The sequence below is a fragment of the Muntiacus reevesi genome, chromosome 2, assembly GCF_963930625.1.
Source record: "Muntiacus reevesi chromosome 2, mMunRee1.1, whole genome shotgun sequence".
Classification (NCBI taxonomy): Eukaryota; Metazoa; Chordata; class Mammalia; order Artiodactyla; family Cervidae; genus Muntiacus; species Muntiacus reevesi.
Window position 1 is genome coordinate 71937702 of NC_089250.1, and position 21250 is coordinate 71958951.

The window sequence follows — 21250 nt, forward strand, 5'->3', positions numbered from 1 at the left end:
AAAAAAAAAAAAAAGACCCCATGGGTGCTATCCTATCCTGGATAAGATAGCAGGTATAGAATGGGGAGAGGGGAAGGACTGTGAAAAGAGGTGGAGCTCAGGAGGATACACACTCCTCGAAATAGCCCACAGTGACTATTTTTCTTGCTGTCTCCCAGGAGAAGTGGCTGCAGTATCCTTAGAAACCATGGGCTGAGCATGTCCTCCAGGGGCCAACTTGGCAAAAGGTCAGTCCTAGAAGCACCATCCTGATAATCTGAACTTACTCTCATGCTCCCCTTTCTGAGGTGGGAAGAGTAATTCAGCCAGGTCACAGAACAGGTCTGTAGTTCTACCCCCACCTCAGCTCAAAAATTCACTTCCTTTTTGGTGGTCATTGTGATATTGAGAGCACTGTGGTTACTCATTTCCAGGATGCTTTAAGGTCGTGTCCAGGTACACAGTGTCCAGGTCTGAGGCTTCAGAGATTCAGTCAGCAAGTTCCTCTCCTTTTGCAGAGGCCATGGGAACTGGATTCCCCTGAGAAGCTGAAGTCCAAGGAGGACCCAGTCAGGGCTGCTTGTGATAATAGTCAGCCTTTCCCTCTTGCTTCTCAACCCTACATCCTCAGCAGAAATTCTGCCTCTTTCCTCTCTCCCATACTTGACTACTTGCTTTACACCTGCCTCATCCAGTTGGCTCTAAGCACCATGAGAGTAGGACTTCCCAAAGAACTTTGCACAGTTCCAGGCACATAGGATAGTCCAAAAATATTTAAATGAGGATGTAAACAATGCAGAAGAAAAACTGCTCATGACTGCAGTCAAAGTAGAGTCTGGGATGTGAATTCATGATTCTTGCTGTGATTGTCTTCCTCACTGCTTCCTCAACTTCATCCACAACCCCACCAGCGCTTCGAGAGCCTTGGAATGTGGCTGCCTGAATGCCCCTAGAGAGGCTGGCATAACCTCCTATTCTTGTAAATACGATGTCAGGCTCATGACAGGATATTTGATGCATCATCTGTGTTAATATCAAATAGATATGAATGGGTTGTGTTCATTTGTTTGTGTATTAATGAAATTGAAATATCTGGAAACACAGGAAAAAAAGGCAAGTGTCTTTCTCCTGATTTTCCTGTTTGTCTTCCAGAAAGTCACTTTTCCTTAGCTGAGGTTCAGTATCTTCATCTCTAAAAAAGGAATAATGATACTTAATTGCTAAGATTGTTAAAGAAGAGCAAGGTATCTTTTTATCAACACTTACTGTGAGACCACATCACAGGTAACAATTTTAAATTCCCTCCTGGACAGGTGAGTAATGTAAATGGAAGTATTCCAAGTGGGTGTGGAGGCAGGTGGACAATTAGGAATGGCGGGGATTATGGAAACTGGAAAGAATCATCCCTTCCTAAGAAGAGGGTTGCTCTTCTTTGCTTAGTTCATGGTTTTCAAAGTGTGGTCCCTTGAGTAGCACCCTCAGCGCCTTGGGAACCTTGTTGATGCAGCTAGCCAGGTCCCAACCTGTGCTACTGAATCAAAACTCTGCAGATGAAGATCTGAAATCTGTGGTTGACCAAATGACTAAGGGATTCTGATGCTCACTCGCATTTGAGACCCTTGGTCCTTGCTAAATACCGGGACTGTGATGCCAGTTTGTTTCCTTGTCCTATATTGATAGAAAAATTTTATATGAAATGTCCCACTGTGAAATCTTATAAATGCCTAAAATTATAAAATGAACTCTGTAGTTAATGATACATATATTTTAGCCAGAAGTGCATCCTAAGGATACATCCCCTTTTAATCTTGAACATAATCTGGAAAAACATGCTACAGTGTTCAAAATATCAGGTTCTCTTTTATCATGTAGCAAGAAAGTAATCACCTATTATGCAGGTATGAACATACCTCTCCAACAGTACAACATCTCAAATATCTAAACATCTGTTTGCCCCAGGTGCATTCCATCCATTTGAAGATGTGGCCTTATTACCATGGAATCAAAGACTCTCATTATTCAGATGGAGATACTGAGGAACAGAAGCAGAGATATGACCTGGGGTCCCAGAGGGTTGGCATTGCTTGTCTTCTTCCAGTATACAGCGACTATTTGTTCCTGTTCTTCAGTTTCGCTGAAGAGGCCTGCAGGGACCAGGGAGGTTTCTAAATAATGACCACTCTTCCATAAGCAGGGATGGGGGAACTGGAGTGAGAACTGGCCCATTATGAGGCTTGTGGACCCAGGGGACCTCTAATTAGGACCAGAGTGAGGAAGACCAGGAGAGGAGGAATTGGGAGAGAAAGACAGACTGATGAGAGACAAGAAGGGAGAAAAGAGAAGTTTTTTGAGGGGAGAGTCTCAGCTACTCCCTGGTCTCAGATGCAGAGATTGACTCAAAAATAGGCGCAAGGCCAGAGCACCTCCTGAACGTGAATCCTTGTTTTACCTTCAGCAGGTTGTGTGACCTGAGCAAGTGGTATAACCTTTGAGCCTCTGCTTTCTACTTGACACAATGGGATGAGAATCCCAGATGTTGTAGAATTGACATAAGGCTAAAGGAAACCATGCATGTGGAAAGTCTCAGAGAGAATAGGCCCTCGACACACAGTCGCTTGTTTTGTGATTCACCCTGTTGCGCATGTGTACTAAGCCAGCTTGGTACTGAGAATGCCCGCCATTCTCAATGTTTGTAACCACAAGTGATAAACAAGAGTGAGTGACGGGATGGTGGGTGAGACATGTGCTCTCTAATTTACAGCTGCAAAGCAGCAGAGGACATGTGCACAGACTCTGAGTCAGATCGCTGGGTCTAAATTCTCTCTCTCCAAGCTATGGTCTAAGCAATTTACTTCATTTCTTTACATCTCAGGTTCCTCCTCATTAACACGAGGTTATGTCAACAGTTTCTGCTCCTTTCTTTAAAGACTTTTTAGGATTACATGAACTACATATTTCACATGTCTAGGACAATGCCTGTTACAATAAAGAATTGGAATTTTGCCTGGAGAAATGACTCATTACTGCTTTTATTGCTACTACAATAGACTTTGCCTTCTAGGGAGAAGGAATATATGCCTGTTGCATCCATTGCTTCCATGGCAACCACATGGGTACACAGCACGTGTTTCATGTTACTCCTGAAGACACAGGGTTCTGAGAGGTTTAAATCCTTAGGCAAAAAGGTAGGAAAATGAAAAGCTGGTACCCAAACTGAGGTCCTATGGCCCCATTGACAGGGAGGGAGAGGGCAGGAGGAATTGGATGGCTAAGGTGGTCTTCTGAGGTTGCCTGATGTTCACTCAGGGAGACCGCTCTCCTGTTGGTGAAACCAGGTGATGATGATTGTTGGTCATGCTGTGGAGGCAGATTCAGCACCCTGTTTCCCCTCAGCCGCCCCTCCCACTTACTCATTTTTTGATGCAAAAACAGGGTTTTAGCCCAGGACATCACCTTCACCAGCTAAGTCCCTTGTGGGCCAGTGTCTGCTAAAGTGCCAAGTGTCCATCCACCGGAGAAGCTGTGGCAATGGTTGTAGGAAGGTGACCTGTGTCACACCTGTCGTCTGAGGTGGGGGAGGGGGGTCAGGGCATTGGGGTCCAGGTGAGATGATACCTGCAGGTGGCTGAAGTGGAGGACCTGTTTAACACAACGCTGTTCACTTATCTGTCCTCTGATCTACTCTCATCCACCTACTTCTCATTCATCACATGCCAGGCACTGCTGTAGGGGCTGGGATGCTCCCTGACTGTCCATATAGGACACACTGCATCTCTCTGATCACAATCTGTGTTTACATGAGACCCACAGGCATGAAGTGAGAAGTGGTGTTACTGGGCATTTGAGCCCTGCAGACAGAAGCAGGAGGCATGGTTAGGTAGGGAGATTACACAATAAACAGGATTGACCCAGCTCCTCCCCTTGCCCACTCCCCTCCTCATCACCCGATCCCACCCCTCAGCCAGGATATTAAAGCTCAGTGTATCCTCAGCATCCTCAGGAGCCCTCCTGCAAGGCCACCAAGATGAGACAGCTCTGCCTCTCTGCAGCCCTTCTCTTCCTCCTGGTTATCCTGGTGGACAGCACCCCGGTGAATATACACCATATCCAGGATGAAGGTAGGTCCAGCCTTCCCTCTCCTCTACAGCTTCTGGGAAAATGATAGAAGTCCATGGAAGGGTGCAAGGCAGGTGTGGACTGGTATTGCCAAGCATCTCTGGATTTCTTCTGTCATGTTGGTCAGGATTGCTGTCTGTTTCTTTGGTTTTGGCAGCATTGGTCTTCCTCCCTATGGAAGGGTATTCTCTAGTTCTGCAGTCTGCTCTCTGGTGTGGTGTGTGGGCCTCTTCTTGAAGTGGCTCCTTTGTTGCAGGGCAAGGGCTTATAAGGGAATTGGGCTTATAAGTTGCAGTTCAGCTTCTTAGTTCCTGCGAGGCATGTGGAATCTTCCCAGTCTGGGAAAGAACCCATGTCCCCTGCAGGAGCCTGTGCATTCTTATCTACTGGACCATCAGGGAAGGCTGAAGTTGCAAAGGTTTAACTCCACTGACATCTTGACTCTCATGAAGATATATGCTACAATTTTATTATATATATATATAATTCTACCAGATCAGGGTCCCTGTTTTGCAGACTCTCTATTCCAGTTCCCTGCCATGTCCCTGAACCTAACTGTAGTGTAATAATAAAAGCAAATAAAGTGAAAGTTGCTCAGTCGGGTACAGCTGTTTGCTACTCCATGAACTGTATAGTCCATGGAATTCTCCAGGCTGGAATCCTGGAATGGGATCCCTTTGCCTTCTCCAGGGATCTTCCCAACACAGATATTGAATCTGCAATGCAGGAGCAATGCAGGAGATTTCTTTACCAGCTGAGCCACCAGGAGAGCCCTGCATAGTAATAGAAAGCTTCAAATTTGTACCATCTCTTAGTTAATGGCCTAGGTATCCTAAAACTGTTGGGGTTTCCTGCCGTTAGATGTTATGAGAGAGTCAGAAGAGGCAACTCAAGGTAACCTCAAGATGTGGTTGATATCCAAAAATCACAAGCATGCCTTTACTGTTTACAGTTTTCAGCAACTGTCATTCCAGCACCTCTGAGGAGAAGGGAGGGAACTGAAAGTGAGATCAATCACCAGTGGCTGATAATACAACCAGTATGCCTGTTTAGTGAACCCTAGAAAGAAATACATAAGAACTGGGCTCAGAGAGCTTGTGGGTTGGTGAATACAGGAAGCTGATGTGAGGGCACTGTGCTCACTAGGGCACAGAGGCTGGGCACCCCTCCCTCCTTCTTTGCCTGCACATCTCTTCCATTTTTCTGCCTTCAGTTCTATTTTGGGAATGTAACTAATGGTTTCCAAAGTTCAGCCCCCAGTTCTATTGAGTTGTTGAATTTGAAGATGGGGTCATGGACCCACAATCCCCCTTTTTCTTATTTGGTCACAAGGATGATTGACTCAGGACCTCATGGCTGCCATCTGAACTGAAGAATTTTGAGCCCTCAACCTGCAGAATCTGCAGTAGCTCCATCGAGGACTTGTTGCACACCCTGTGGGTGTTTGGGGAATTGGGTGCTGTTGGTAGAGACACCACATATTTGGTGTCAGAGAAAAACCCAGGACCACTCTCCCCTGTGATTTGGGGCTCAGGTGATGCTCCAAAAAGGGAGAGCAATGAAAGTACACATTGCAACCAGAAACTAATCTCAGTTGCCTGTATTTTCAGAGTTCTTGGGAGAATCAGGGAGTGTATCAAATAGATTGTAACATGCTAATATCTTGTCCTGGCCCTATGACCAACATGCCAAGTCGTGGAACAAGTCATCTGCAATTTTCTCATCAGAACAGGGGATACATGCTACGTGGGTTTTTGAACAGATTACCATTCATATATATGAGGAAGTGAATCACATTTCATGCTGAATTTCCTGTATTTTACATCAATATGTGTTACTCTAAAATAAATCTGAAAAAATTTCCTTTACTACTTAGTTTGGGCAAGAAAGAATATTAACATGTCAAATAGTGAGTGTTCGTCTATCATGAAAAATAATCAGAAAGACCTGGAACAAATGTGCTGCAGGGAATGTAAGAAAAAGACCTGTGTAAGTTGAGCACTGGGACCAAGGTTGAGACAATATTACGAAAGTGTACAGGCCCTCGCCCATGTCCCCTTTTGACTATTGTTTATTATCCACATTTGTCCCTTCCCTTGTCCAGTGTTGACTACTATTTTATTTGCATATTTGATCCTTACTTGGTTCATGTCCCAGGCTTCCTGAAAATGTTGGAATTTACTGTCGCTCATAGGTATGGAGACAAGCCATAGAAGGGGACCTGAGAAGCGCTCAGTAATAGATGTGGTTACAAGTATCATCGACGGTGTGGCTACAGGTGAGAACTTTCTGCAACTCTGGGGAGGCAAAAGGGCACTGAGATTGAGAATAGGCACCACTGGCCAATGATTCGATCACAATGCCTATTTAATGAAACCTCAATAAGAATCCATAAATATGCATTTCAGGGAGCATTTGGGGTGGTAACACATGGTGTGATGTGAGGGCCCTATGTTTTCTAGGGCGTGGAGGATCCCCACCCTCCACTTCCACTTTGCCCTGCACATCTCTCTCATTTCGCTGTGCCTAGATTTATCCTTTATGATAACATGATATCCCTATGTGAGTGGTCTTCCTGAGTATAGTCATCAGATTTACTGAGTGTTGAACATGAAGTGGGATAATGGAACTTCTCACTTTTAGACACTCTGTCAAGTCAGGAGTGACTCGGGATAACATGGCTGGCATCTGAACTGAGGACAGTTCTGAGCCCTCAACTTATATAATCTATACTAACTCCCTGGATTTGCTGTCAGAGTTAAATTGCCTTGTTGGTCACTCAGGGGGTGTTTGGAGGAATTGCATGTTGTTTCTAGAGACACCACAGACTTGGTGTCAGGGAAACCCAGACTCAGTCTTCCTGTTCTTCGGGAGCTCAGGTGAGTCCTGGGGACAGGGGAGTAATGAGAGTAGGTCGCTGCACCCAGAAGCTCTCAGCATTAATCGGCATTTTCAGAGTTCCAGGCAGAAGAAGATAGTACATCAAGTGTTGTGACAGGAAAGTATCTTGTTCGGACTCCATCACCCTCATGACGTCTCAGTCAGGCCATCTATAGTCCTCATCTAAACAGTAGATAAGTGGTGAATGAGTTCTTTGAACATTACCAGTCATAAAACTAAACCGCTTTTCACATTTCATGACCAAGTTTGGTCGTTTTCCGCCAGAGTATATTCATGAATAGATTTCTCTACCTGCTCCCTTGGGACCAAGGCTGGCACAATATTAAAATTCTCCTGGCCTTTTCCTTTGTCCACTTTTGCCTATGATCTTATTTTCCATATTTGAAACTTGTCCGGGTTCATGGTTCAATATTCCTGAAAATTTGAAATCTTTTCTTTCATAGGTACCAAGATTGTCGAAAAGGGAGCCAGTATACTCACAGGATTGGCTGAAATAATCAATAAAGCAATTAAAGGTTTGAACTTTCTGCACCTCTGGGGAGGGAGGAGGGCATTGAGATGGAGATCAGTCACCTCTGGCTGGCAATACAATAGTTATGCCTATTGAGTGAAACCTCAATAAAAACCCATTAATATTGGTTCAGAGAGGTTATGAGAGGGGAACAAATGGTCCTGAGGTGAGGGTGCTCTGCTCAGGAGGGCATGGACGCTCCGCCTCTCTCCACTCCTCCCATGCCCTAAAGGTCTCCTCCTTTTCACTGTTTCTGAGTTTTTTCCTGGACATTAATTTGAGAACAGTGATTAAGAGTTTCCCTGAGATCGATCGCTTGTTCCATTGAGTTTTTGAGCATGGAGGTGAAGAAATGGAAATTTTGAGTTTCGGTCACTTAGTCAGAAGCATGATAATGCGAGAACACATGGCTGGCATCTGAGGCCAGGACAGTCTTTATACCTCAACCTGTGGCATTGGCACTAACTCCACAGATATGGTATCAGAACTGAATGGACAGTGGGTGGCCTGTTGAGTGTTGGGAATTGGATGGTTGGTGGAAAAAAATGTATTTGGCATTAAGAGAAAATGCAGACTCACCCTCTCCTTTGATTTGTGGTCTCAGGTGAGGCTTGGGGAGACGTGAGTAGTGAAAGGAAGCGCCTGGACCGGGAAACTGTCACCAGTTCTCTGTATTGTTAAGTTCCTAGCCAATCAATAGTGTATCAAATGTAATGTGACATGAGAATACCATATCCTGAGCAGTTGACCCACATGATTGTGTCCTGGTGCAAGTCATCTGCGTTTCCTCATCTGAGCAGGGGAAACATGTACATGAGTTCTTAGAACAGATGATGAGTTATGAACAGAAAGACTTTACTCATGTCTCAGGACCAGATTTGTCCATCTTCTACCACAAAGTGTTGATCTGAAAAAAATTCTCTACCTGCATGCTTTAGCCAAGTAAAAATATTTCTATATCAAATAATATTTATTCCTATATTATTGAGAGTGATCCAAAGATATCAAACCACAGAGGAGGACAATTGCAGGGAAAGCAAGAAACATGGTCCTTGTGGCATATTCTGTGGGAACAAGGCTGATACAATATAATGAAAGTCTCCAGGCCTTTTCCCTTGTTGTCTTTTGACTATCTTATCCATGTTTGATCCTTTTCCTGTTTCATGGACCAGGACTCCTGAAACTCTTCAAATTTACTCTCTTTCATAGGTCAGGTGATGATTTCCAGAATACAATTTGATAACCATACACTAGAGGAATTGCCAACACTCAACGTTGAATACTCAACACTCACTGAGAATAAAGGTTTGTAGTTTTTGCACCTCGGGGAAGATGGAAGGGCACTGAGATTCTGATCAATGACCAGTGATTCAATCAATAAGCCTATTTCTTGATTTATGCACCTATTTATGCACCTCACAGTGCATAAATATTTCATGGTAAATTTTGGGCATGTTCCGCCAAGATGTGTTAATCTAAATAATTTTTTAACTATTTACTTTAGGCAGGAAAGAATATTTAGGTGTCAAGTAATGACTGTTCTTCTTTCATGAACACTAATTAGAAAAACCTGTGATGAATGTTCTCGAGGGAATGTAAGAAAGAGCCCTGTGTAGGATGACTCCTGATACCAAAAATGAAACATCATTAGGGAAGTTTCCTGGCCCTTTCCCATGTCCTCTTGTGACTAGTATTTCTTGACCATATTTGTTCCCTCCCTTGCCTAGTGTTGACTACTATTTTATTTGCATATTTGATCCTTACTGGGTTCATGCCCTGGGCTTCCTGAAAATGTTGGAATTTACTGTCGCTCATAGGTGTGGAGACAAGCCATAGAAGGGGACCTGAGAAGCGCTCAGTAATAGATGTGGTTACAAGTATCATCGACGGTGTGGCCACAGGTGAGAACTTTCTGGAACTCTGGGGAGGGAAGAGGGCCCTGAGATTGAGAACAGGCACCACTGGCCTATGATTCAATCAAAATGCCTGTTTAGTGAAACCTCAATAAGAATCCCTAAATATGTGATTCAGAGAGCGTTTCGGGTGGTAACATACATCGGTGATGTGAGGGTCCTACGTGTTCTAGGGCGTGGAGGATCCCCACCCTCCACTTGCACTTTGCCCTGCATTTTTAACTCATTTTGCTGTGTCTAGATTTATACTTTATGATAACATGATATCCCTATGTGAGTGCTCTTACTGAGTATGGTCATCATTTACTGAGTTATTGAACAAGGAGTGGGGTAATGGAACTTCCCAGTTATAGACACTTTGAAAATCAGGAGTGACTCGGGATAACATGGCTGGCATCTGAACTGAGGACAGTTGTAAGCCGTCAACTTACACAATCTATACTAACTCTCTGGATTTGCTCTCAGAATTAAATTGCTCTGTTAGACACCCAGTGGGTGTTTGAGGGAATTGCATGTTGTTTCAAGAGACACCACTTGATTTGGTGTCAGGGAAACCCAGACTCACTCTCCCTGTGCTTTGGGAGCTCAGGTGAGTCCTGGGGAAAGGGGAGTAATGAAAGTAGGACACTGCACCCAGAAGCTCTCAGCATTTATAGATATGTTCAGAGTTCCTGGCAGAAGAGGATAGTATATCCAGTGGGTTTTGACAGGGAAGTATCTTGTTCGGTCCATATCACCCTCAAGCTGTATGACCTCAGGCTAGTCATCTATAGACCTCATCTGAACAGTAAAGAAGTGCTAAATGACTTCCTTGAATGTTTACCAGTCATAAAACTAAGCAGTTTATTCTCATTTAATGGCAAAGTTTGGTCATTTTCCACCAGGGTATATTCATGAAAAGATTTCTCTACTTGTTTCCTTGGGCTCTTGTGACCAAGGCTGGTACAATATTAGCAAATTCTCCCAGGCTTTTCCTTTGTCCACTTTTGCCTATGATTTTATTTTCCATATTTGAAACTTGTACTGGTTCATGGTCCAATATTTCTGAAAATTTTGAAATCTTTTCTTTCATAGGTACCAAGATTGTCAAAAAGGGAGTCAGTATACTAACAGGATTGGCTGAAATAATCAGTAGAGCAATTAAAGGTTTGAACTTTCTGCACCTATGGGGAGAGAGGAGGGCACTGAGACAGAGATCAGTCACTTCTAGCTGACAGTTCAATACTTATGCCTATTGAGTGAAACCTCAGTAAAAATCCATAAATATTGGCTCAGAGAGCTTGTGAGGGGGGAGCAAAGGGTCCTGAGGTGAGGGTGTTTTGCTCAGGAGGGCATGGAAGCCTCACTCACCTCCACTCCTCCTGTGCCCTAAAGATCTCCTCCATTTCACTGTTTCTGATTTTATCCTGTACCTTAATGTGAGGACAGTGACAGTGAGTAAGAGGTTTCCTGGGTTTGGCAGCTGGTTTGATTGAGTATTTGAGCATGGAGTTGGGGTCGTGGAAAGCTCAACTTTCAGTCTCTTGGTCAGAAGCATGAAACACTAGACCACATGGCTGGCATCTTAAGTCAGGACAGTCTTGATAACTCAACCTGTGGCATCGGCACTAACTCCACAGATACAGTATCAGATGTCATTTTTCAGTGGTCTGCCCCTTGGCTCTTGGGCATTGGATAGTTGTTGGAAAAACCAGGCATTTGGTATCAGGAAAAAATCCATACTCACCCTTCCCTGTGATTTGAGGGCTCACATGAGGCATGGGGAGAGGTGAGTAGAGAAAGTGAGACTGAGGACCTGGAAACTCTCACCAGTTTTCTGTATTTTCGAGTTTCTAGACAATCAATAGCGTATCAAATGTGTTGTGACATGGCAGTATCTAGTCCTGACCAGGCCACACACAGGTCTGATCCTGGGACAAGTCATCTGCATTTTCCCCTTTAGAACAGGGAAACACGTTCCATGAGTTCTTCGAATAGATGAAGAGGTATGAATGGAAAGGCTTTATTCACGTGTCACAACCAGATTTGTCCATTTTCCACCACAATGTGTTGATCTGAAAAAAATTTCTCTACATACCTACTTGCTTTGGCCAAGTTAAAATATTTATTTATCATATATTGTTTATTCCTGTATTACTAAAATAATAAAAAGAGATTAAACCACGCAGGGGCACAAAGCAGAGAAACAAGAAAGGCTAGCCCTTGTGGGGTAGCCTGTGGGAGGAAGGCTGATACAGTATAACGAAAGTCTCCAGACCCTTTCCCTTGTTGTATTTTGACTGCTATTATCATATCCATGTTTGATCCTTTTCCTGTTTCATGGATCAGCCCTCCTGAAACTCTTCAAATTTACTCTCTTTCATAGGTCAGGTGATGATTTCCAGAATACAATTCGATAACCATACACTAGAGGAATTGCCAAAACTCAGTATTGAATACTCAACAATCAGTGAGGATAATACAGGTTTGTAGTTTCTGTACCTTGGGAAAGATGGAAGGACACTGAGATCTGATCAATGACCATTCACTCAATCAATAAGCCTATTTCTTGAAACCTCAACATTGCTTAAATATTTCATGGTGAATTTTGTGCATGTCTGCCAAGATGTGTTAATCTAAAAACATGTCTTAAAATAAATAAATAAAAAATAAAATAAAATAAAAACATGTCTTTAACCTCTCACTTTGGGTAAGAAAGAATATTTAGATGTCAGATAAGGAGGATTCCTCTTTAATGAAAAGTAATTAGAAAAATGTGGGTTAAATGTTCTATAGGGAATGTAAAAAGAGCCCTGTGTAGGATGACTCCTGATACCAAAGCTGACACATTATTAGGAAAGTTTCCAGGCCCTTCCCCATGTCCCCTTTTGACTATTGTTTATTATCCACATTTGTCCCTTCCCTTGTCCAGTTCTGACTACTATTTTATTTGCATATTTGATCCTTACTTGGTTATGTCCCAGGCTTTCTGAAACTGTTGGAATTTACTGTCTTTCATAGGTGTGGAGACAAGCCACAGAAGGGGACCTGAGAAGCGCTCAGTAATAGATGTGGTTACAAGTATCATCGATGGTGTGGCCACAGGTGAGAACTTTCTGCAGCTCTGGGGAGGGAAGAGCACACTGAGATTGAGAACAGGCACCACTGGCCTATGATTCAATCAAATGCCTATTTAATGAAACCTCAATAAGAATCCATGAATGTGGGCATTCAGGGAGCGTTTGGGATGGTAACACAAAGCCGTGATGTGAGGGTCCTGTGTTCTCTAGGGCGTGGAGGATCCCCACACCTCCACTTCCACTTTGCCGTGCAGTCTCACTCATTTCGCTGTGCCTAGATTTATCCTTCATGAAAACATGACGTCCCTATGGGAGCGGGCTTCCTGAGTATGGTCATCAGATTCACTGAGTTATTGAACATGAAGCGGGGTAATGGAACTTCCCAGTTTTAGACAGTTTGCCAAATCAGGAGTGACTCGGGATAACATGGCTGGCATCTGAACTGAGGACAGTTGTGAGCCCTCAACTTACCTAGTCTATACTAACTCCCTGGATTTCCTGTCAGAATTAAATTGCTTTGTTGGGCACTCTGTGGGTGTTTGGCGGAATTGCATGGTGTTTCTAGAGACACCACAGATTTATTGTCAGGGAAACCCAGACTCACTCTCCCTGAGCTTTGGGAGCTTGGGTGAGTCCTGAGGACAGGGGTGTAATGAAAGTAAGACACTGCACCAAGAAGCTCTCAGCAGTTATTGATATGTTCAGAGTTCCTGACAGGCGAGGATAGTACATCAAGAAGGTTTTGACAGGAAATATCCTGTTTGGAACCTGTCACCCTCATGCTATGTGTCCTCAGGCAAGTCATCCATAGTCCTCATCTGAACCGTAAAAAAGTGCTAAATGAGTTCTTTGAACATTTAGCAGTCACAAAACTAAACAGCTTATTCTCATTTCATGGCCAAGTTTGCTCATTTTCCACCAGGGTATATTTATGAAAAGTATTTTTCTACCTGCTTCCTTGGGCTCCTGGGATGAAGGCTGGGACAATATTACCAAATTCTCCAAGCCTTTTCCTTGGTCCACTTTTGCCTATGATTTTATTTTTCATATTTGAAACTTGTACTCATTCATGGTCCAATATTCCTGAAAATTTTGACATCTTTTCTTTCATAGGTACCAAGATTGTCAAAAAGGGAGTCAGTATACTAACAGGATTGGCGGAAATTATCAATAAAGCAATTAAAGGTTTGAATTTTCTGCACCTATGGGGAGAGAGGAGGGCACTGAGACTGAGATCAGTCACTACTGGTTGACAATTCAATGCTTCTGCCTGTTGAGTGAAACCTCAGTACAAATCTGTAAATATTGGCTCAGAGAATTTGTGAGGGGGTAGAAAATGTTCCTGTGGTGAAGGTGCTCTGCTCAGGAGGGCATGGACATTCTGCCTATCTTCACTCCTCCCGTGCCCTAAAGATCTCCTCCATTTCATCGTTTCTGATTTTATCCTGTACCTTAATGTGAGGAGAGTGAGTAAGAGGTTTCCTTAATTTGGTCGCTGGTTCGATTAAGTTTTTGAGCATGGAGTTGGGGCCATGGAAAGTTCAACTTTCAGTCTGTTGGTCAGAAGCATGATAACGTGAGACCACAAGGCTGGCATCTGAAGTTAGGGCAGTCTTGATAACTCAACCTGTGGCATCGGCACTAACTCCACAAATATGGTATCAGATGTGAACTGACAGTGGTCTGCCCCTTGGCTGTTAGGCATTGTATGGTTGGTGAAAAAAGCACGTATTTGGTGTCAGGAAAAAAACCCAGACTCACCCTTCCCTGTGATTTGAGGCCTCATGTAAGGCCTGGAGAGAGGTGAGTAGAGAAAGTGAGACCAAGGACCTGGAAACTCTCACCAGTTTTCTGTATTTTTGAATTTCTAGCCAATCAATAGTGTATTAAATGGGTTGTGACATGGTAGTATCTAGTTCTGACCAGACTACACACAGGCCTGTATCCTGGGGCAAGTCTTCTGCAGTTCCCTCATCTGAACAGGGGAAACATGTTCCATGAATTCTTCAAAGAGATGGCGAGTTATGAATGGAAAGACTTTGTTCATGAATCATGGTCAGATTTGTCCATTTTCCACTACAAAGTGTTGATGTGAAGAAATTTCTCTACTTACCTACTTACTTTGACCAAGTTAAAATATTTCTTTATCAAATAATGTTTATTCCCATATTACTAAAACCATCAAAAGACGTTGAACCACACAGAAGTGAAAGCAGGGAAACAAGAAACACAGCCCTTGTGGGGTAGCCTGTGGGAGCAAGGCTGATACAGTATAACAAGAGTCTCCAGGCCCTTTCCCGTGTTGTCTTTGACTGTCATTTTCTTATCCATGCTTGATCCTTTTCCTGTTTCATGGACCAGGCCTCCTGAAACTCTTCAAATTTACTCTCTTTCATAGGTCAGGTGATGATTTCCAGAATACAATTCGATAACCATACACTGGAGGAATTGCCAAAACTCAGTATTGAATACTCAACACTCAGTGAGGACAATAAAGGTTTGTAGATTATGTACCTCGGGAATCATGGAAGAGCACTGAGATTCTGATCAATGACCAATGATTCAATCAATAAGCCTATTTTTTAAAACTTCAACAGGGCATAAATATTTCATTGTGAATTTTGTGCATGTTCCCCCAAGATGTGTTAATCTAAAAACATGTCTTTAACCTCTTACTTTGGGCAAGAAAGAATATTTAGGTGTCAAATAATGAAGATTCCTCTTTCATGAAAAATAATTAAAAACTGTGGGTTGATGTTCTGCCGGGAATGTAGCAAAGAGCCCTTATAGAGTGACTCTTGATTCCAAAGCTGAGACATTATTAGGAAAGTTTCCATGTCCTTGCCCATGTCCCCCTTAGACTATCGTTTTATTATCCATATTTCTTCCTTCCCTTTTTCAGTGTTGACTGCTATTTTATTTGCATATTTGATCCTTACTTGGTTATGTCCCAGGCTTCCTGAAACTGTTGGAATTTACTGTTGTTCATAGGTGTGGAGACAAGCCATAGAAGGGGACCTGAGAAGCGCTCAGTAATAGATGTGGTTACAAGTATCATCGATGGTGTGGCCACAGGTGAGAACTTTCTGCAACTCTGGGGAGAGGAGAGCGCACTGAGATTGAGAAAAGGAACCACTGGCCTATGATTCAATCATAATACCTGCTTAATGAAACCTCAATAAGACTCCATGAATGTGGGCATTCAGAGAGCGTTTGTGGTGGTAACACACGGCGGTGATGTGAGGGTCCCGTGTTCTCTAGGACAGGGAGGCTCCCCACATGTCCACTTCCACTTGGCCCTGCACCTCTCACTCATTTCACTCTGCTTAGATTTATCCTTCATGAAACATGACATCCCTATTGTGAGTGGTATTCCTGAGTATGGTCATCAGATTTACTGAGTTATTGAACATGGAGTGGGGTAATGGAACTTGCCAGTTTTAGACACTTTGTCAAATCCGGAGTGACTCAGGATAACATGACTGGCTTCTGAACTGAGGACAGTTCTGAGCGCTCAACTTACACAATCTGTACTACTCCCTGGATTTGCTGTCAAGAGTTAAATTGCCATGTTGGACACCCGGTGGGTGTTTGGAGGAAGGCATGCTGTTTATGCTGCTGCTGCTAAGTCGCTTCAGTCGTGTCTGGCACGTGCAACCCCATAGATGGCAGCCCACCGGACTCCTCTGTACCTGGGATTCTCCAGGCAAGAATACTGAAGTGGGTTGCCATTTCCTTCTCCAAATGGCATGTTGCTTCTAGAGACCACATATTGGTGTCAGGGAAACCCAGACTCACTCTCCCTGTGCTTTGGGAGCTCAAGTGAGTCCTGAAGGCAGGGGAGTAATGAAAGCAGGACACTGCACCCAGAAGCTCTCAGCATTTATCGATATTTTCAGAGTTCCTGACAGAAGGGAAGAGTATATCAAGTGGGTTTTGACAGGGAAGTATCTTGTTCAAACTCTGTCACCCTCATGCCATGTGTCCTCAGGCAAGTCATCTGTAGTCCTCATCTGAACAGTAGATCAGTGCTAAATGAGTTCTTTGAAAATCTAGCAATCAAAAAACTAAACAGCTTATCCTCATTTCGTGGCCAAATTTGCTCATTTTCCACCAGGGTATATTCATGAACTGAACTGATATTCATGAGAAGATTTCTCTACCTGCTTCCTTGGGCTCCTGGGACCAAGGCTTGTACAATATTAACGAATTCTCCCAGCCTTTCCCTTTGTCCACTTTTCCCTATGATTTTACTTTCCATATTTGAAACTTGTCCTGGTTCATGGTCCAATACTCCTAAAAATTTTTGGTATCTTTTCTTATAGGTACCAAGATCGTCAAAAAGGGAGCCAGTATACTAACAGGATTGGCTGAAATAATCAGTAAAGCAATTAAAGGTTTGAATTTTCTGCACCTATGGGGAGATAGGAGGGCACTGAGACTGAGATTAGTCACCACTGGTTGACAATTCAATACATATGCCTACTGAGTGAAAGTTCAGTAAAAATCCATAAATAATGGCTCAGAGAGCTTGTGAAGGGAGAGCAAATGGTCCTGAGGTGAGGGTGCTGGGCTCAACATAACATGGAAGCCCCACTCACCTCCACTCCTCTTGTGCCCTAAAGATCTCCTCCATTTCACTGTTTCTGATTTTATCCTGACCTTAAAGTGAGGATAGTGAGTAAGAGAATTCCTGAGTTTGGTGGCTGGTTCGATTGAGTTTTTGAGCATGGAGTTGGGGTCATGGGAAGTACAATTTTCAGACTCTTGGTCAGAAGCATAATAAGGCAAGACTACATGGTTGGCATCTGAAGTCACGGCAGTGTTGATAACTCAACCTGTGGCATCGGCACTAACTCCACAGATATGGTATCAGAAGTCAATTGACAGTGCTCTGCCCCTTGGCTGTGGTTTGGATGCTTGGTGGAAAAACCATGTGTTTGGTGTCAGGAGAATCCCAGACCCACCCTCCCCTGTGATTTGAGGGCTCATGCAAGGCTTGGGGAGAGGTGAATAGAGAAAGTAAGACCCTGGACCTGGAAGCTCTCACCAGTTCTTTGTTTTTTCGAGTTCCTAGCCAATCAATAATGTATCAAATGGGTTGTGACATGGCTGTGCCTTCTCCTGACTAGGCCACCCACAGGCTTGTATGATGGGGCAAGTCATCTGCACTTTCCTCATCTGAACAGGGGAAGCATATTCCATGAGTTCTTCAAATAGGTGATGAGTTACGAATGGAAAGACTTTGTTCACATGTCATGGCCAGATTTGTCCATTTTCTACCATAATGTGTTCCTCTGGAAAAAAATTTTCTACCTACCTACTTGCTTTGGCCAAGTAAAAATATTTCTTTGTCAAATAGTGTTTATTCTGTATTATTAAACTTAATCAAAAGACTTTGGGCCACGGAACAGGGAAACTTCAGGGAAACCAGAAACAGAGCCCTTGTGCGGTAGGATGTGGGACCATGGCTGAGACAATATTACAAAAGTCTCCAGGCCCTTTCCCTTGTTGTCTTTTGACTATTTCTATCTTGTCCACATTTGATCCATTTCTTGTTTCATGAAGCAGGCCTCCTGAAACTCTTGAAACGTACTCTCTTTCATAGGTCAGGTGATGATTTCTGGAATACAATTCGATAACCATACACTAGAGGAATACCAAACACTCAAGATTGAATACTCAGCACTCAACGAGGAGAATAAAGGTTTGTAGTTTCTGCACCTCGGGAAGAGTGAAGGACACAGAGATTCAAATCAGTCACCAATGACCAATGATTCAATCAGTATGCCTATTTCTTGAAACCTCAACAGTGCATAAACACATAGGTTCAGAGAGTTTTCAGGGTGGTGAATATGATTGTGAGGGTGCTGTGCTCACAAGGGAATGGAAGCTCCACACACACAGTCCCTCCTCTTCGCCCTACACGTCTCCTCCATTTCACTGTTTGTGAATGTTTCATGTATATTCATCTGAGAACAACAAGTAAGTGTTTTCCTCAATTTGGTCAGTTATTGAACGTGGAGGTGAGGTAATGGACTTCCACATTTTATCCACTTGGTCACAAGCAAAAGTAAGCGGGAACCATGTGTCTGGCACTAAACTGAGGACAGTCCTGTGTGCTCAACCTGTGGGGTCTGCACCAACTGCTTGAATTTCATATCAGATGTCAATTGAATGGGGGACGCCCAGTGGGTGATGGGGAATTGGTTGATGGTAGAGACATCACAAGTTTGTGTTAGGAGAAACCCAGGCTTACTCTGACCCGTGACTGGGGGTTATTGTTACCTTGGGTACAAGGAAGTGATGAACGTAGGACGCTGGCTCCAGTTACTCTTACAAGTGAACTGGGTTTTCTGAATTCCTGGCAGAATAAGGTATTGTATCAGATGAGTTGTGACATCATAGCAATTTTTCCTGACTCTACCACCCACATGCTCTGTTTCTGGGGAAAGTTATCTGTAATTTCTTCATCTGCAGAGGGGAAATATGTTACATGGATTCTTTGAACAGGTTACCAATCACGAATATAAAGAATTTATGCCCTGCTACCTTAGTGTCTACAGCATTTGAGAGTATAGTTTCCTGACAAGGGATTGAACCTATGACTCCAATATTGGAAGCCAAATTCTTAACCACTGGACAATCTCGGAAGTCTTACAGATGATTTAAGGCTATTCAAAGGCATTATACCAAACTTCCTTAGAGGACTTCATGAGAAGATATATGTTTGTACATGATTACAATATCAGGTCACCCATAGCAACATTCATGATTCTGTCCCAGAAAGGAGGTTTTCAAATGGTGTTTTCAATCTTGCATTCCTCCACAGCCTTAACATTCTCCATGGCAAACAGACTGGGGGTCTAGTTGTTGTCCTTGTACAGAGCTTGATGAGCATCCTCATAACTGGGCCATTGCCCCTCTCATTGCAGCAGCTTCTAAGCCTGCCTTCTGCCTGGAGCCTAAAGTAACAGGTGGCTGCAATGCCTTGGTGACCAGGTACTTCTACAATGCCCAGACCGGCCTCTGCGAGCAGTTTGTGTATGGTGGCTGTGAAGGAAATGCAAACAACTTTGAGAAGTTAGAGGACTGCATGAAGAGCTGCTCTCAAGAGGCAGGGTCCCTGTGGTAAGACAGGGGGCAGGGAACTGGAGGAGGGGAAGGGCTGGGGAAAGAGGTGGGGCTCAGGGGGCCACACACCATTCACCCTGCAGCGTCCTCCCCCTCGCTGCTGCCAGGAGGAGAGGCTGCGGTGTCCTGTGAAACCCACACTGAGCGAGTTCTCCAGGGAGAGAATGGCAGAAGGTCAACCCCCGATGCCTCTTTGTGACCATCTCAGCCTGATCACATGCTCCCCTTTCTCAGCTGGGGACAGCAATTCAGCCACCCTCCAGGGCAGGTCTGCAGTGCTTCTGGGTGCCCTACGCAGGCTTGGAAAATTCACTTCCTTTTTGTTCATGATTCAGGAATGTGGTTCCAAATTTTTTTTGATAATACAGGATCTATTAAGTTGACCATTGTCCAGGTCTGAGGCTACACTGATGGCACCCACCAAGTTCCTTTCTTTTTGCAGAGGACACGCGGAGAGTGGATTCAGGAACTCTGAAGTCTGAGGAGAACCCCTGCCGGGCTGGGCTGTGGCTGCGTCTGAGCCTCTTCAGTCTCCTCACAGTCCTTCTCTGCCCTGCCCTCCTTTAGAGTCTGCCCACTTCCTTTCCTCTGATGGTCAACACGTCTAATTGTGTCTCTACCAGCTGGTTCTCAGCACCGTGAGAGCATGTCTTCCCTTTACCCCTAGCACTTCACACAGTTCCTGACACCAATGAGACAGTTTATAGTTATTTGAGGAAAGAAGGAAGGAAAGAAGGCACACTCCTCACGACCAGAGTAACTGCAAAGCCTGCTGTGTGACACAGGATTTTTGTTTTCACCTCCATCCTCAAGGCAGCCTCACCATCATCCCCCTGCCCACCATCACTGCTCTCCAAGGTGGAGATTTCCAAGGTGGAATTTCCAGCATCCAGTTCTCAACATCAGTAATGAGAGAAGAGTTTGGTTTAAAAAAGCCCCTTTTCCACACAATGATGTTGCAATTTTCATTTCTGTAGCTTCAAACACTATGGTTTATATTTCAGTAAATATATATTCAAAATTAAACTGACTGGAGTGGAGTCTGTTGTTTATAATTACAAACCTTAACAAATAGTGTCCATGGAAATGGTGGTCCTCCTAACTGTTCTGTAGACAGTGGGCACCTCCCGTTCCCCTTCTCAGAGACTGTGCCCTATCGGGTATAGGAAGCAAACCCATTATACCATCATAGACTCCTTAATAGCATCACAAGTACAGATAACCCTGTGAGATACACACGTCAACTTGACAGCCTTTCCTTGTTACTTTTAATCTCAGTCAAACTGGGGAGCAGGTTGTCCTCCTGACTCTCAGAAGGAGAATGGGTATGAGACTGAGTTGTCCACTTATCTAAGAAATTTGATTCCCTGAGGTCACATGTGGGGAGGAGGCGTCATACTTCAGCTAAAGAAAGGTCAACTACTGTTTAGTATCCCTGGCTCTGTGTTAGCATTTTGCCTACATTTTCCTGTTAATCATGCTAAGAATCCATCAAGGGAGGAAATGGAGGTGTAGAGATGGCATTTAGCTGCTGTATGCAGTCCCTAACATGACAGGTCCTTGCTCTCCCAAGCAGAGGGACTTTGATGATGCTTTTCTGCTCTGCTTCTGGGAAGATTTAGAATGAAGGCAACTTT

General features: G+C 43.8%; 1 protein-coding gene across 1 annotated transcript; it reads left to right on the top strand.

Moving 5' to 3' along the window:
• The first annotated feature begins 4003 nt into the window (after positions 1–4003).
• LOC136157196 (trophoblast Kunitz domain protein 1-like) lies at positions 4004–20522 on the top strand. Its single transcript, XM_065919191.1, has 16 exons — positions 4004–4097; positions 6290–6373; positions 7440–7511; positions 8717–8812; positions 9325–9408; positions 10495–10566; positions 11786–11884; positions 12421–12504; positions 13593–13664; positions 14878–14976; positions 15471–15554; positions 16805–16876; positions 18088–18186; positions 19037–19059; positions 19426–19610; positions 20399–20522. The coding sequence occupies exons 1-16, from the start codon at positions 4004–4006 to the stop codon at positions 20520–20522; spliced, it is 1443 nt and encodes a 480-aa protein (XP_065775263.1).
• The last annotated feature ends 728 nt before the right edge of the window (positions 20523–21250 follow it).